The sequence below is a fragment of the Capra hircus genome, chromosome 16 (genome assembly GCF_001704415.2).
Source record: "Capra hircus breed San Clemente chromosome 16, ASM170441v1, whole genome shotgun sequence".
In the NCBI taxonomy this organism is placed as follows: Eukaryota; Metazoa; Chordata; class Mammalia; order Artiodactyla; family Bovidae; genus Capra; species Capra hircus.
In genome coordinates, this window is record NC_030823.1 from 44131865 (window position 1) to 44149921 (window position 18057).

The window sequence follows — 18057 nt, forward strand, 5'->3', positions numbered from 1 at the left end:
ACAGACTAGAGATCTCTTCAAGAAAATTAGAGATACCAAGGGAAGATTTCACACAAAGTTGGGCTCAATAAAGGACAGAAATGATATGGACCTAACAGAAGCAGAAGATATTAAGAAGAAGTGGCAAGAATACACAGAAGAACTGTACAAAAAAGATCTTCACAACCCAGATAATCACGATGGTGTGATCACTCACCTAGAGCCAGACATCCTAGAATGTGAAGTCAAGTGGGCCTTAGGAAGTATCACTACGAACAAAGCTAGTGGAGGTGATGAATTCCAGTTGAGCTATTTCAAATCCTAAAAGATGATGTTGTGAAAGTGCTGCACTCAATATGTCAGCAAATTTGGAAAACTCAGCAGTGGCCACAGGACTGGAAAAGGTCAGTTTTCATTCCAATCCCAAAGAAAGGCAATGCCAAGAATGCTCAATTCTACCACACAATTGCACACATCTCACATGCTAGTAGTGCTCAAAATTCTCCAAGCCAGGCTTCAGCAATATATGAACCATGAACTTGCAGATGTTCAAGCTGGTTTTAGAAAAGGCAGGGGAACCGGAGATCAAATTGCCAACATCTGCCGGATCATGGAAAAAGCAAGAGAGTTCCAGAAAAACATCTATTTCTGCTTTCTTGACTATGCCAAAGTCTTTGACTGTGTGGATCATAATAAACTGGAAAATTCTACCTCTTGAGAAACCTGTATGCAGGTCAGGATGCAACAGTTAGAACTGGACATGGAACAACTGACTGGTTCCAAACAGGAAAAGGAGCACGTCAAGGCTGCATATTGTCACCCTGCTTATTTAACTTATATGCAGAGTACATCATGAGCAATGCTGGGCTGAAGGAAGCACAGGCTGGAATCAAGATTGCCACGAGAAATATCAATAACCTCAGATATGCAGATGACACCACCCTTATGGCAGAAAGTGAAGAAGAACTCAAGAGCCTCTTGATGAAAGTGAAAGTGGAGAGTGAAAAAGTCGGCTTAAAGCTCAACATTCAGAAAACTAAGATCATGGCATCCAGTCCCATCACTTCATAGCAAATAGATGGGGAAACAGTAGCTGACTTTATTTTGGGGGGCTACAAAATCACTGCAGATGGTGACTGCAGCCATGAAATTAAAAGACGCTTACTCCTTGGAAGGAAAGTTATGACCAACCTAGGTAGTATATTCAAAAGCAGAGATATTACTTTGTCAACAAGGTCCATCTAGTCAAGGCTATGGTTTTTCCAACAGTCATGTATAGATGTGAGAGTTGGACTATAAAGAAAGCTTAGCGCCAAAGAACTGATACTTTTGAACTGTGGTATTGGAGAAGACTCTTGAGAGTCCCTTGGACTGCAAGGAGATCCAGCCAGTCCATCCTAAAGGAGATCAGTCCTGGGTGTTCATTGGAAGGACTGATGTTGAAGCTGAGACTCCAATATTGTGGCCACCTGATGCGCAGAGGTGACACATTTGAAAAGACCTTGATGTTGGGAAAGATTGAAGGCAGGAGGAGAAGGGGACGACAGAGGATGAGATGGTTGGATGGCATCACCGACTCAATGGATATGAGTTTGGGTAAACTCCGGGAGTTGGTGATGGACAGGGAGGCCTGGCATGCTGCTGTCCATGGGGTTACAGAGAGTCGGACATGACTGAGCGACTGAACTGAGAGGTTGCATGTAACTAAGCCAACAAATAGGATGTAGATTGAGAGAGATAATTCTTAGGTAGATTGACAAGGAGTCTGCCTCTCTCCAGCCCCCAGCACGAGAAAGGAGTCCAGGGCCCTTGAAGAAGAGAAAGGGACAAACATTTTTCTCTACACTGCTTTGTCTTAGTCACATAAGATGTTTTTTCTTAAATTCTGAGTTGTTATGACAACAGTCTTTAAGACTAACTTTCCTCAAGCCCAGAGCTATTTATTAATTACACAACAAAACAACTCGTCTTGCTTATGGGTAGGTCTTTCCTTAAATTCTGTACTAATAATTATAGAACAACAATGTGTCTTGCTCCACGACATGTTCCTCCTTCTTAACAAGCACCTTTTGACTAATCTCGTTATCTTAAGACGTATGTTCTATGAGTGGGTCTGGTAAGACCTTTCTATTGTTCCGATCTTATTAATTTAAGATGTATGCTGTGGGATTGGGTCTGGTAAAAGCACTTAAGGCCTTGGTAAGTCTAGCAAGTGGAGCACTCTCTGATGTCTACGTCATCTCTTCTGATGTCTATGTCAGAAGCTTTCTCTGTCCTTTTTCACTGTAACAAAGCTTCTGCTACATAAAAGTTCCTGATCCCTGCTACACAAAAGCCTGGTCTCTGTTCCTGAAGCAAAATCTTCTTTGGAGATCACAAATCTGACATTGCTAACCATAAGTTATCAAGATATCAGTACAACATGGACATTTTTAATCTGTAATAAGGTTGGCGTGGTCAGTTCTGCCATTGCCCTCTGGGAAAATGCAGTGGTAAACCATTAGGGAATGATTTGGGCATGCTGCAATCTGCATGTGCTTAGGCACAGTTTCATTTTAAGGAACACAGAGTGAATGTAGACAACAGCACCTAGTTGAATGGAGTTATTCAGGAACACAGAGAAACATGCACACACTTGAAGTATCTAGCTGCTGCCTCTGTGCACCACGTGTGCCTTCAGCCACGCCTGTCCAACCTGGTGATGGAACTTTCTGTCTGATTTCAGATGACTTCCGTTCTAGCACTCATGGTAATGCACAAGCTGTGGCCCTTGCAACACCTGTGTCCACAGCAAACTGCAAGGCTCTTCCATGGTGAAGAGCTGCATTTACTGTGACATCTGTGCATTTCTTAGTCATTTATTATGTAATGCTGTGTTATCATCTTATGAGACTCCCATCGTATTTTGTTTTTAAATTTTTAATGTGTTGAGTGTTGTGCCCCTAAACTCATAGGACTTTTCCCTAAGTCCTGTGATTTGTGTGAATTTTTTTGCACAAGATAATAAATTCCAAAAAGCATGTGTCACGTTACAAGCAGAATCGACTATAATTTCAAAATATAATGAACGGAAACTGCTTCTATGCTGATATGTGAATTTATCAATGTAGTTACGCCATCAGAAAACAAACTACACTGTTTACTCGGGGTGGGGGGGGGCTTTCAAAACACTTAAAAAACCTAAACTCATTCTTGTGACTTCTCTGTGCAACAGTTTCAGTGCTCCTATGTCACACAAGACAGAAGCGAAAGTCCACAGGATGGTCATCAGCAGAGAAAGGACAGAAGTCTGTGTATCTGTGGCCAAGTCTATGCTTGGACCCGGTGGCCCTGCTGTCCTTGAAGGAGACACCAGCACCAGAAGTCAAGGCCGGCAGACAGTGATGTCAGGGAGACCGGGCTCAGGGAAGAGGCGGGCTTTCACGGGCTCCTTTCTGATGCACGGACGCGTCACATCTGAGCTGAACGCAGATACTCCGGACTTACCTTGGTAACCCGAGTGAATCTTCTCCGCCAGCAAGAGACAGCAGGGCTCAGGCTCCATGAGGGCCGAGCTGTGCACGTGAATCAAGTTGGGGGTGATCCGGAATGGGCAGTAAGGCCGCTGCGGCTCCCCAGCTTCACCTCCGCTGAAGAAGAGAAAAGTGGTTAGTGCTGGTCATGAAGCGTCACTTAGTCTAAGGTGAAACAAGGCCAGGGAAAATGTTCAGAAATTTTCAAGGGAGACACGTCCAAGTCTAAAATGTCTAAACATATTTATTTACTTTTTAAAACTTTTATTTTGTAGTCGGGTATAGCTGATTAACAATGTTGTGACAGACAGTTTCAGGTGAACAGCAAAGGGACTTGGCCACACACATACATGTGTCCACTCTCCCCCAAACTCCTCTCCCATCCAGGCTGCCCCACAACACTGAGCAGCGCTCCCTGTTCTATACAGTAGGGCCTTCTTGGTATATCCATTAGAAACACAGCAGTGTTAAACATATTTTTAAAAGAAGGGAAATGTTAGTTTAAACGTTTAGTACCCTAGGCAATGATACTTGTTTGTTATTTGATGAGTAAGAGGTTTTCTGGAGACGTGGCTCATCACTCTGAGCGTGAACTGGTCACTGATTCCAGCGTGACTGTCCACTAATACTGGGAAGAGGGACAGGCAGAGCCGCCCATCTCATTTCATGTGTCTAAACCAAGCATCATTTAACAGGGTCCCTTGGGACCAGTGCCCCCAAGCCAGCCCCCAGGAACCCCCTCCTTTCTACATTCTTATTCAAAGGACAGATCCAGCAGCACCACTTAAAGTTGCTCCCCTGCCGGGTGCAGGCCTGGGATTCGGCTCAGCAACACCCACAGTGCCTGGCGGGTGACAGCACAACCCCCTCCGCCACCCAGCACGGAGGCTCCTGCGGGCGGGGAGGCTCTACAAACAACCCCCGAGAGGTCCATCCGGTTTGATTGCCCAGCTACCGGGAAGAGGTTTCCACCTGGTTCTGACCAAACATCGCAGACTGAGGTTCACGCTGTTTCTGTCATCATGCCTCTCCTCTCTGACCATCATGAGGCCGGATGCTCAGGCCGGGTATCTGCTTGTCCAGCAGACCCACCCCCTCGTGCGCTCCGCTCTCCTCAAACTCCAGCATCTCCTGCCACCTCTCTACTCAGTCGTGACCCTGCTTCCTAGGTCACCGCTCAGAAGAGCGCCCTCTGCTGACACGGACCTGCCAGCACCCGTACTTCTGCAGGTGGCTCTCCTGCGAGCACCACTTCTGTGAGCGCTTTTCCGGGGTCATCTGGTTCTGGGCTTCTCATCACCAGGGATACATCGATGACCTGTACATCTGTCTCTAGCCCGGCCTTCTCCCCTGAATCCCAGGCTCCTGGACTGACACCTTGGCAGCATCACAGGGCAGATTTCTAGTCGACATTACACACTCATCCACAACTCATCACATGTTCCCCCCGCTCCAATTCTCCAGGCAGCTGCTCATCCTGCAATTTCCTTCACCTCATAATGGCACTTTGAGCCAAAGACCCCCACATCTCCTTAACTCTCTGTCTCACACCCCAAACTAACCCATCAGCATACACTGTTTCTGTAGCCTCCCCTACAGAAACATCCAGGAGATCCACAGTAACTCCACATCCACCCGCACTGCCTGGTCCGGGACCCACCACCTCCTGGCTATACCACTTCTGCAAACCCCCTGCTCCAACCCCCACCCAGCACAGCACCTATCACAAGCCTTTCATACCATCAACAATATTTCCTTCTAAGAAATGAAAATGCCCTGTCTCTACCCACTGGACATTCCTGAAGCACTGGTGACCCTGCAGCAGCCACTGCCCAAGGACCTGGATCTGGAGAGCAACCATCTCTGCTGAGCCTGGGATGACAAGTCTGCCAAAAAGGAAGTGTCAAAACCACTGGGGACTCGCCGGGCCAGGAGCTAACTTCGTTAGCCTAGTTAACCAGCAGCTCCTGCTGGCCACAGAGGAACAGCAGGAACACCTGGAGGCTTGACACGTACCTTACTGTTGGGATGAGACTCTGAAATAACAATGAAGGAAAGGATAAAGAGAGCTGAGATCTGGTTCAAAATAACAGGGAGAGGGGCATGAGGTGGAACAGAGGACACGGGCCTGGCCACAGTTAAAGTTATTTATGCCAAATGATCAGTACATATCAGTTCATTATACTAGTTTTTATATTATTTTGAAAATTCTTGGAGTTTTAAAAATAATTAAGTGGCTTCCCTGAACAAATGTTTCATCCAGCAGTCAGCGTGCCCTATGGTCTCTGCCCCTGCTTCCCTGTCTTCTCCACCCTCCCCATCCCTATCCTCCCCGGAGCCAGGTGTGCTCTGCCCAGGGCCTCTGTACTCGCCCAGAATGTCTTCTCTCAAACATGCTGCTTCCTCACCTCCTTCAGGGCTCTGGCCAGTTAGGCTTCGAACTAGAGAAGAGTTCCTTGACCACCGTGGATACACTGGCAACCTCTCCACTGCCCGGAACCCCCTTACTCAGCTCACGGTTCTACACGGAACTTACTACAACTGACACATGTCTATTTACACAGCTGTTTACTATTAGCTCCCATCCCTATAGAACACAAAGTCCATGAGGGCAGAACTTTGTTTTGATCCTAGCACCACAGTGCTCAGCTCAGAAAAACCACCTGAAAGGCACCTGTCTGTTACTAGAGTAACAAACACATACAACGCTTACTATTTGGCAGGCACCGCTCTCAGATCTTCAAGAACAACTCAGCGTTGAGTGACAAAAGGAACAGGCATGGGCCTTCTCCCCTCCACCATTCCAGGCTATCCCACCCCAAACATGCAAATACTATCAGCTCAGGTCTCCCCACAAGTCCATGGAGTGTCTGAATGATCTATTACAAGCATTTCTCTTATCTAAATATCAAGGCTAATTATTAATAGTAACTTCAACACTAATGTTGGTGATTGCAATGTCATTTTAAAATGTTTTTTTATTTTACTATGAAGGGCTCTCCCAGCGGCTCAGTGGCAAAGAATCTGCCTGCCAATGCAGGAGACACGGGTTTGATCTCTGGGAAGGGAAGATGCCTTGCACGAGGAAATGGCAACCCACCCCAGTATTCTTGCCTGGAAAATCCCACAGACAGAAGAGCTGGTGGGCTGCAGTCCATGGGGTGGCAAAAGAGTCAGACACAACTCTCATCAAACAACAACAAACATCAACATGTCATAGTAAACTTAGAGCAGAAAAAAACCACTAATAAATTCTCCCAGAAATCAATTACAATTACACTTTTGATCTCTTCTTTCCCTACTTCTCTGTCTCTGGACCTTTTAGTGAAAGTTGCTCAGTCGTGTCTGACTCTTTGTGACCCCACGGACTATACAGTCTATGGAATTCTCCAGGCCAGAATCCTGGAGTGGGGTAGCTGTTCCATACTCCAAGAGATCTTCCCAACCCAGGGATCGAACCCAGGTCTCCCGCATTGCAGGTGGATTCTTTACCAGCTGAGCCACTAGGGAAGTCTTTAAGTCTTCTCATAAATATACCTATCTTACTTTAAGGTTGTTCAAAGTTGCAAAAATTGATTTTAAATGTGGCTGAAAAACAAAAACCAAACAAAACAAAAAAAGCCCCAGACAACAGTGGGCTTCAGACCCGAGTGATCTTTCTGGTTTTTTCTCCTATTGCGTTACTATCTATTTTTCTCACAGGCACATGTATCTTCTCAGTCAAAACATAAGAACTCCTTGTAGCAAGAACCAGGTCTTGTCTTTTGTATCCATGGAAGTCCTAGCTGAATACAGAAGAATCAAAATAAGTGCTAAATAAAATCAGAGGGGTAAACTTGGAATTTGGGATTAACAGATACAGACGACTATATATAAAACAGATAAACAACAAAGACCTCCTACACAGCACAAGGAGCTATATTCAATTATCATGTAATAACCAGTACTGAAAAAGAATCTGGAAAAGAATATATATGTGAATAGTGGCGCTAGTGGTAAAGAAACCGACTGCCAAGGCAGGAGACACAGGAGATGGGGGTTGGATCCTTGGGTGGGGGAGATCTCGGGAGGAAGGCATGGCAACCCACTCCAGAATTCTTGTCTGGGGAACCCCATGGACAGAGGAGCCTGGCGGGCTACAGTTAGGGTCGCAGAGAGTCAAACACGACTGGAGCGACTTAGCACCAGCATGCACATGTGAACGATGGCACGAGGGGTAAAGCACTCACCTGCCAATGCAGGACATCTAGGAGACAAGAGTTTGGTCCCTGGGTCAGAAGATCCCCTAGAGGACGGCATGGCAACCCACTCGTTATCCTTGCCTGGAGAATCCATGGAGGGAGGAGCCTGAAGGGCTACAGTCCACAGGGTTGCAAAGAGTCTGACACAACTGAAGTGACTTAGCATGCATGTATATAACTGAATCACTTTGCTGCACACCTGAAACACTGTAAATCAGCTATTGTTTTTTCATGTGCGTGTTCATGTCTTTGTGATGCCATGGACTGTATGTAGCCCACCAGGCTCCTCTGTCCATGAGATTCTCCAGGCAAGAATACTGGAGTGGGTTGCCATTTCCTACTCCAGGCAATCTTCCCAACCCAGGGACAAGCTATACGTCAAGAAAAAATTAAAATATAATCAGAGCCTAACCCACTGCTCCTGGCCTCGGGGAGCCCCCATACTCACCCGATCCTGCAGAAGAAGGACTTCACTGGTGCCAATTCGTACTGTGAGGCCTCTAGAAACAAAGACGCCCATCAGTGTCCTGCCCTGGGTGGCTCCCCCTCAAAGCATCACTAACCGAACAGGACACTCTTAAGAGACAGAGCTACTCAAAATGGGACTCCTCTCCCCTTCACCAAGATCTCATCCCATCCAGGATTTACCCGGGCTTTCCTGCTGATCAGCAGCCCTCAGGAGAGGCCCTGAGAGCCACTGATGACGGCCTTTCCCTGTCATCTCCTGCAGTTCTGTGTTTCTACACCTGCCCGCACTCACTGCTTTAAACGTTGACATAGTCACCCTGTGACACAAGTATTTTGCTGGTGATATTCCATGCCATGCTAATAGTTTGGACACGTCTCAAAAACTTGGAATTTAGACTACATAGAGCCTTTGGGTGTAGGATATATAATAGATTTTTTTTCATTGTGTTTTCTTTCCTTGGATAAATTTCCCAGAGCTGTGTACCTAAGCGATATGATCATTTCATGACTCTCATAATATGTTGGCAAGCTAAGTTCCAGAAAGTGCTACCAATTCAGTGTCATTAATAACATTTTCTCGGGATTTCCCTGGTGATCCAGGGGTTGAGAATCCGGTTTCCAATGCAGGGGAGTTGGGTTTGATCCCTGGTCAGGGAAATAGGATTCTATTCGCTGCAAATACTGAGCCCATGTGCTCTAGAGCCTGTGCTCTGGACTAGAGAGCCTTCGAGCCACAACGAGGACCCAGCACGATGGAAAGAAAGAAAGAAATTTTTTCCCTCACAACTCTCATGCCAAAGGTGCTGCTTCAGTTTTATAAACTTTTGCCTTTGTTTTCCTGATTTACAAGGGGGTAAACTTGCCCACCTTAGGACACAGTAGGACACTCAGTCTATTCTCAAGTATTTCTGATTGCTTTTGCCTGGTGAGTCTCCCTAGTTATCTATCTTGAACATCTGTTCACTGAACAGTCCCCAGTTATAGAACCAAGGAAATGTTTTTTTTTTTTTTAAATACACTGAAGGAGCATTTACAATGAGAGTTCTAAAGACCCAAAATACCAAATATAGTCCAGGCGTTTATATCCCTGAGGGAAGGATCATTAGCCAGAGTCAGAAACTGGACTTCCGAATAATCAAGAAAAATGTTTATGACTTTAAAAAAAACCTCCAGTTTAAAAGTAAATGGACCAATGACCAAACTATCATAATTCATGAAACTATAAGAGTTGCAGTCCCAGAATTCTGAAACCAGAAGTTGTTACAGAACATCCATGAGAAATAAATGAAAGAACTTGACAAAGTGAGCTGCCCGGATGGCTCAGAGGTAAAGAATCTGCCTGTGATGCAAGAGACAAGACGCGGATTCGATCCCTGGGTCGGGAAGATCCCCTGGAGAAGGGAATGGCTACCCACTCCAGTATTCCTGCCTGGAGAATTCCATGAACAGAGGAACCTGGCGGGCAACAGTTAAAAGCGTCGCAGAGTCGGACACAACTGAGCACAGCGAGAGAAAGAAGTGAAAATAATAAGGTAAAGAAATTCATTTCTCTAAGATGTCCTGTTGTCTCAACATAAAAACTGTTTCACTCAAGGTTCATATAAATCATGGAGGAATTAAGGCAAGAGAAGGATGTTTCAAAAACATCCTTAGTTTTCTGATCTGACTTTCAGATCAGATGGGGGGAGCCAGGCTCAGATGGGAGCCATCCCATGGGGCCACTTTCAAGTGCTTAGCTTTGTCTGGGGTGAGGCTTCCTGCTTTCAGGTGCAGTCCCAGCAGCCAAGCTGTCAAAGGGGCTCTGGATTCACGCTGCCAAGGTGGAAGGCCAGCTCCATACTGACAGGCAGTGTGACACTGGCACCTCCGTGACCGTGGCAGCTCAGAAACAGCTCAGCTCTTGACTGTGGGGGACCTGATTGCCACCCAAATCCCCAGATCGTGCACTGAGGGGCTCTAAGATAGGACCACTCCATCCAGATGCCAGGATCCTCTAGCGTGTGGAGCTTGGACCCCCTTTAGGTGCCTGGCCCAGCTCTCTAAGCTGCACTGCAGCCCAAGCTCCTGCCCCCAGCCCTCCTTTGGCTGTGCTCCTTTTGGCCAGGCCCATGTTGCAGGTTGAGGGCTCCTCTCAACCCCTACTCCATAATCGTAAGTGCCCTGCTTCTAAGGAGACCTAAATCTACACAGTTACTGTGTCGGTCCACCGGAGAAGTCTTTGTGAAGGTTAACTGGGTTACTCCACTAAAGCATCAAGAAGGGATCCTGACAACCAGTAACCACTCAATAGATGATAGCAGTAAAGATAAGCCTTTATGCTGTGGATGCTCCAAACACCCCCAGGGCTTCACTTACCCACGGACTGCTAGGTCCTCTCGGCAACCCTGTATTAACAGGCACATCAGAAACTAAGATTCTCATTTTATGATGGACATTAGTTTGAGCAAACTCCGGGATATCGTGAAGGACAGGGAAGCCTGGCATGCTGCAGTCCATGCAGTAACAAAGAGTAGGATGTGACTGAGCAAATGAACAACAACAAAACAGGAGAGAAGGAGCTGGAAGAAAAGCAGGGGTGACAGGTGTCTTTTCCGAAGTGTCTACAAAACGTGTACAGAGGACAGAGAGAGGGTCTGTGGTTAAAAAAAAAAAAAAGCCTGTAAAACTGATCTTCACTGGGCTGGGCAGTGGACTGAAAACCAGAAAAAAGTACAGAAATCTAGATCTGCAGGATGAAGTTCTGGGGACCCACCACACAACAGTGTGAAAGGACTTCACGCAGCTGAACCGTACACTCAAAACGGCTGTTGTTCAGTTGTTAAGTCATGTCTGACTCTGCAATTCCATGGACTGCAGCATGCCAGGCTTCCCTGTCCTTACCATCTCCTGGAGTTTGTTCAAACTCATGTCCATAAAGTCAGTGATGCCATCCAACCATCTCATCCTCTGCCACCCACTTCTCCTCCTGACTTCAATCTTTTCCAGCCTTTAGGGTCTTTCCTAATGAGTCAGCTCTTATGATGGTAAATTTTGTGAATGTGTTTTTTTCAACCATAATAAAATAATCAAAACGAGAGAAAAGGGTTTGGGATCAAAAAGAAAACGGATCTATACTAAAATTTTTAAAAGATGTTTTATGAAAAGTATGAAATAAGATATAAAGGGTAACTTGAGAAAGGATTTCTGTCAGTTCCAGAAAAAACATCTACTTCTGCTTTATTGACTATGCCAAAGCCTTTGACTGCATGGATCACAAAAAACTGTGGGAAATTCTTCAAGAGATAGGAATTCCAGACCACCTTACCTGCCTCTTGAGAGTCCCTTAGACTGCAAGGAGATCAAGCCAGTCAATCCTAAAGGAAATCAGTCCTGAATATTCATTGGAAGGACTGATGCTGAAGCTGAAACTCCAATACTTTGACCACCTAATGCAAAGAACTGACTCATTGGAAAAGACCCTGATGCTGGGAAAGACTGAGGGCAGGAGGAGAAGGGGAGAACACAGGATGAGATGGTTGGATAGCATCACCGACTTGATGGACATGAGCTTGAACTAGCTCTGGGAATTGGTGATGGACAGGGAAGCCTGGTGTACTGCAGTCCATGGGGTCAGAGAGAGTCAAACATGGCTGAGCAACTGAACTGAACTTACCTCCCTCCTGAGAAATCTGTATGCAGATCAAGAAGCAACAGTTAGAACCGGATGTATATTGTCACTCTGCTTATTTAAGTTATATGCAGAATACATCATGCGAAATGCTGGGCTGGGTGAAGCACAAGCTGGAATCAAGACTGCTGGGAGAAGTGTCTGTAACCTCAGATATGCAGAAGACACCACCCTTATGGCAGAAAGAGAAGAGGAACTGAAGAGCCTCTTGATGAAAGTCAAAGAGGAGAGTGAAAAAGTTGGCTTAAAACTCAACATTCGAAAACTAATGTGAAGCTAAAGCCCCAATATTTTGGGCACCTGATGTGAAGAACTGACTCACTGGAAAAGACCCTGATGCTGGGAAAGACTGAAGGCAGGAGGAGAAGGGGAGAACACAGGATGAGATGGTTGGGTGGCATCACTGACTTGACAGACATAAGTTTGAGCAAGCTCAGGGAGACAGTGAAGGACAGGGAAGTCTGGCGTGCTGCAGTCCATGGGGCCACAGAGAGTCAGACCTGACGGAGGGACTGAACTAACTAACTGAGAAAGGATGAGTGAATGCATGGAATACTCATGACATGGGATAGAAGATCACAGAGAAAGTTTCCAGTAGGAATCCATCCCCCGTCCCCCAGTGCAGGCAAAGCAGCATTTCCAAAGGAAAACAAAATGATGGGAATCAAAACTTCTAAGGAGGAGAAAAACTGGAAAGGGATCTAACTTTGAGAAGCTCATCTCTAGAGAGAGAGATAATGAAGTCAGTGTAAGAGGAAAAACACAACTGTATTCACGTGAAGGAAACAGAGCCTTTGTAGCAATTAACCTGCTATATAGCATGCTGTCATCGAACCATATTTATAGCATATAATCTGTGAAATTAAGTTGACTGAATGAAAGCAAATTTATTGGACCTTTATGTCATTAGAAGCATTTAAAATGTGATTTTCATCACACTTTGCCTTTTAAAAATAAGTAAGAAAAACCATATAATTTGCATTGCTGAGTAATGCATCCACTTGTGTACTATTTCTGGTAGAATGAAACTGATCTTAACCAGGCGAGACAAACATCTGAATATTGGTCCCATTACCTCTTTGTGTCCAGTTGTTCCAGAACGGAAGCTGAGCATGGGCAGTGTGCGTGTAGAACACCCTCATGTCTTGGGGGGCAAGCAGTTCAACAAAATGACAAGACTCCAAGAACTCTTTCTGACAATTCAGGATCGAAGGAGCCTGTTCAGAAATGTGCACTAACCTTCCAGAGAGAAATGAAAACACTGCCACAAAGGTACCCTATGAAAAACATTCAAAATAAATGCACAGTGTTGAGATATGACTAGCAACATTTCCTGAATAAATTTCATCTAGATGTCTACTATGATCCATTACTTAAAACGTACACACACATACATCTGGCAAAGGTAACAAAACTCTCCAACATACTTCTTAGTTAGCACTGTAAAACCGGAATTTTTCCTCCTGAAGTAAGTTCTGCCAAATGATACACCAGCTCATTCTATACCTGTTAAACAGTGAATCCCTGGTGGCTCAGACAGTAAAGAGTCTGTCTGCAATGCAGGAGACCTGAGTTCAATCCTTGGGTCAGGAAGATCCCCTGGAAAAGGGAATGGCAACCCACTCCAGTATTCTTGCTTGGAGAATTCCATGGAGAATTCCTAGCGGGCTACAGTCCATGGGGTCAGAAAGAGTTGGATATGACTGAGAGTGACTAACAGTTTCACTTTCACACTACAGACTGTGTTCACTTGATTCCTTCTTCGCAAACTGTGCTGTATACCTCACAGGACGGTCTTCCCTTTGTCTGTGCATATCTAGGCTTCAAGATCAAGCTCTAGATTTACTCGCTCCAAGATGCTGTCTTTGACATACCTCGTAAGAATCATTTCTCTAATTCGTTTCATCAGACATAAACATAATCTACTTATAATCAGTCACGGTTCGTACTGTCTAGCACTGGCATATGTTTTCCTCTCTAGTGTTAATTTGAAGATCTTAACAGGAAAATGTTTTTCTAAAGCTTTTTTTCTTAAATCTCCATAGCACTTACTACAATACTGTAAACACTCTAGTTATTAATAGTAAAACAAGCATGTAACGTTAGGGATATCTCATTCTCCAGTATTATAAAATCTTTAAAGTTACAATTATGTTGTTCAGTTCAGTCGCTCAGTTGTGTCCAACTCTTTGCAACCCCATGGGCTGCAGCATGCCAGGCTTTCCTGTCCATCAACAACACCCAGAGCTTGTTCAAACTCTTGTACTCAGTGATGCCATCCAACCATCTCATCCTCTGTTGTCCCCTTTTCCTCCTGCCCTCAGTCCTTCTCAGAATCAGGGTCTTTTCCAGTGAGTCAGTTCTTCACATCAGGTGGCCAAAGTATTGGCGCTTCAGCATTGGTCCTTCCAATGAGTATTCAGGACTGATTATGCTGAGGTCTACACAAAAATTGGGCTTCCCAGATGGTGCCAGTGGTAAAGAACCTGACGGCCAACGCAAGAGACATAAGAGATGCAGGTTCACTCCCTGGATCAGGAAGATTCCCTGGAGAAGGGCATGGCAATCCACTCCAGCATTCTTGACTGGAGATCCCCATGGGTAGAGGAGCCTGGTGGGCTACAATCCATCAGGTCACAAAGAGTCGGACTGAAGCGACTTAGCATGCACGCACTACACATAAATTAAGTAATCTCCATCATGTCAGCAAAACATGAACCTCAATTATTCTGTCCACATGAAGAAAAGATAAATACTACTCTTTCAAAATTTTACAGAAGATGACATCATCTCAACTCACCTGCTCTATAAAATCCAGTTGTTACAACCTGGAGTAGTAGGTATTGGAACTAAGAATGATATAAATAGAAATCAACATTTGGAGATTAGAATTCGATGCAGGAAATTACTCTGCAGTGTTGCTTTTTTTCTTTTTCTTAATTTGGGAGAACTCAGGGTTGCTAGGAGAGAGAGGTACCCCAGAACCAAAGCAAAGCCGACTAACACTCGTGCTGCTTCCTGTTTTCAGATGGTTTCTTTGTCAAGGGCAGGAGAAACTCAAGATGCCTCATTAGCAGTTTTCTCCAGTTGTTTACCTCAAACTGTGGTTACTGAAATGCTCAGTTGTCACTTTTAAGAATCTACATCAAGATAAGGTCCCTAAGAAAAACCACCCCGGCTGATATGGCAAAATCGGTGAATTCTTACTGTGGTTTTGGAAGTGTGACCTGAAGCAATAGTGGCCAGCTCCTCCAGACTGCACAAGGTCACATCACCTTGAGGTGCTCCGTTCTGACTGAGAATCTGGGAAGACTCATTGTTTGCTAAGAAACACAGGAAAATAGATAGGTAGTCTGTTTCACAACGGTATCTTTAGGAAGTCATTTTCATCACGATTACAGTTGGCTAATTTTTTTAGGATAAGGGCACCTCGGAATATTTTCCTTGAAAGATCAGTTTTTTCTTTCACCTAAACACTGACAGTTGTATATACTTAAGATTTTGAATTTATGAATTTGGCATGTTCTGGTTCATAGGGAACGAGATAAATTTAAAGTACCAAAACAAGGTATCAAAACCAAAAATTCTCAACATACACAGAGGGGATTTGTATGGCAGAAACATTACTCCAGTATTCAGGAATTAGATATCATCTATGAAGCCACAGAGGTTTGTGCTGCAGAATGTGCACTTTTAAAATCCTTTGAGAAGAAAGTTGTCAAAAGAGAAAGTGTTTACACCCATTCCATTTTAATTTGGTAAATTCCTGACATGACATGATGGCATTTAAAAAATATGTCTATGACAGGGAAATGTAAATGTATCTAGTCCAACTATTCCCCCCACCAATAATCATAGAAAGACAATATTCCTTTAAAAAGTGAATCTCCAAAATGTGGTATGCCAAACTCTTACTCTCCTGAGATAAAGGTGCAAAATATTGCAACAAAAATACTAAACTATTACACAAATAGGGCTTTCTAGATGGCTCTGTGGTAAAGAATCCACCTGCCAAGCAGGAGACGCAGATTCGATGCGGGGGTTGGGAAGATTCCCTGGAGATGGGCATGGCAACCCAATCCAGTATTCTTGCCTAGAGAATCCCATGGACAGAGGCGCCTGGCAGAGGCACGAGGAATTGCAAAGAATCAGACACGACTGAAGCGCATGCACACAGTGCTACTTTGAAAAACTAAGATGCCAATGGCATCGGTGTAGATTTACTCATCTCACATAGAACTGCATAAAAAACAGAACATTTCTGTGCCTAAAACCAGGCAGACAATGCTTCTGGCCTGGCTGCCGTTTACGAGCAGTGATGTGTGTGCAAGACTGTATGTTCTGGGCACCATTTACCTTGTACACTGTGTACGCAGAGAAGGGCATAGTTAAGGGCATCCAGTGTGTTTGGTTTACCATGTCTTTCCGATGGGAAGTATTTTTTCATTTCTTGGACAACCATTATAAGTTCTTCAGAAACTCTGTTTCGATTCTGCTGTTCACTGTTAAGATTAAAAAAAAAAAATTCTAAATTCACATTTTGGATTACAATAGGTCAACTTTCACTGAACGGTGTATTTCCGGGCCATGCCTGCTTTCTGAGCACTTAACATGAATCAGGTCATTCAGTTCACAGATTTATTATCCCCTTTTTACATGTGGGGTATCACAGGTCAAGAAACTGGTAAACATCAAACCTTTTCTACTGTTTGATTCCCACTTCAGCCTAGAGTCAGCAATTCCCTAACCACTTTTTCCTACTTATATGGTTAATTTCCTTCAGTGTCTCCAGGGTATTTCATTCCAAGCTGCTGGAAACTCCCAGTAAACTTTTTCCTAGGCTTATAAACAAAATGCAAAAAGATGGAAGCCCGTCTTTCCCTTCTACTGCCCCAGCAAAGAACAACAAACACATCAGGTCATTTCACCTGTTGGTGGTCTGCACGAATTTGCTCCGCAGCTCGCATTTCTGGCTCCATAGCTCAGCAGCATCATTCTCGGGGGCCTCAGGACCACTGGCCTGTTGTCCTTCAAGTTCATGACGCTGGTTCACCCTGGGGTTCTCAGATTTACCACTGGACCTTTCTACATCTTCACAGGGATCCATCTTTCGCCCAGCAGCCCTCAGTCAGTCGCCTGCTCTTTGCTACTTTGTAATCGGCGACCGAACCGTATTTCTCATTGTGGTCCATGCCAATGCCTTACAGATGTCAGTCATCATTAGCGGACAATTACTGACCCTGCTCCTCCGGGGGGACTTTTCTCCCCAGTATTTCCCTGCAATTTGGGATGTCTCCGCTCACCGGAGATCCACCCTGGAGGGGGAGGGTAGAAATAAAAGTGACAAGTGTCAAGAGAAACACAATTCGATTGCGGAAGCCTGGCTGTGGCTCCTGGGGTGGGCAGCCCTGGGGGAGACCCCGGCCCCGGCAGCCCCAATGATCGCGGCGCACTCAGGAACAGGACCGAGCAAGAAGCCACTTGAAGCACAAACTTCCCACAGCGCAGTACAGGCTTGAGGCGACCGCGGGCGGCGGGCTCCGAGCCCACCCTGCCCGGGACGAGCACTCACCCGCCGCCGCCGGCGCTGCTCAGCCCAGAAGCCCGGACCCCGCGCGGTCTCGAGGCCCGCCGCGTGCCAGGCGACCGCCGGCACCACGCCCCCCGCGCGCCACGTGACACGGCTCCGCCCCCGGGGCGCGCGATTGCCCGCCGCCGCCAGCTCTACGGGTCCCCATTGGCCCGGGGGCGGGGTCCGCGCCGGACGCCCGGGTTACATAAGGGGAGGGGAGGGAGCGAGGGCAAAGGCCCCAGAGTCCGTTACGTAACGCCGGGGATTCGGCCTGAGGACTGCACATGACTAATCCTACTGGTCGGCGCCTAAACAGGGGGCGGAGGGACCCTGAGGAGGCCCTAGTCCCCGCCCCTTTATGGCGTCGGGGGATGGGCCACGGGGGACGCTGGAGCGAGCGCGGCAGTGATAGGGCGCCGGAGCCACCAATCACGAGGGGGCGGGCCCCGAGCGGCAGGGTGGGCGGGATCGGCCCAGCCTCCATGTGATTGGCAGCGGCACCCCACTCCAGTACTCTTCCCTGGAAAATCCCATGGACGGAGGAGCCTGGTAGGCTGCAGTCCATTGTATCGCTAAGAGTCGGACACGACTGAGCGACTTCACTTTCACTTTTCACTT

The 18057-nt window shown here is 46.0% G+C and overlaps 1 protein-coding gene across 4 annotated transcripts in view; it reads right to left on the minus strand.

Moving 5' to 3' along the window:
- PER3 (period circadian clock 3) overlaps nt 1-17523 on the minus strand; it is a 69671-nt gene extending 52148 nt beyond the window's left edge. For 3 of the 4 annotated variants that reach the window (XR_001296649.2, XR_001919295.1, XM_005690741.3), the window contains exons 1-6: nt 16796-17516; nt 16224-16369; nt 15075-15190; nt 12943-13144; nt 8181-8232; nt 3466-3608 (exon numbers count right to left, since the gene is read on the minus strand). Coding sequence is in view for 1 of the 4 variants with exons in the window: in XM_005690741.3 (XP_005690798.2) it covers nt 3466-3608; nt 8181-8232; nt 12943-13144; nt 15075-15190; nt 16224-16369; nt 16796-16974 (838 nt within the window). In the remaining 3 variants the exon portion in view is untranslated. Of the gene's footprint in view, nt 1-3465; nt 3609-8180; nt 8233-12942; nt 13145-15074; nt 15191-16223; nt 16370-16795 lie in introns of all 4 variants that reach the window. The other variant, XR_001919294.1, reaches the window with a different exon arrangement.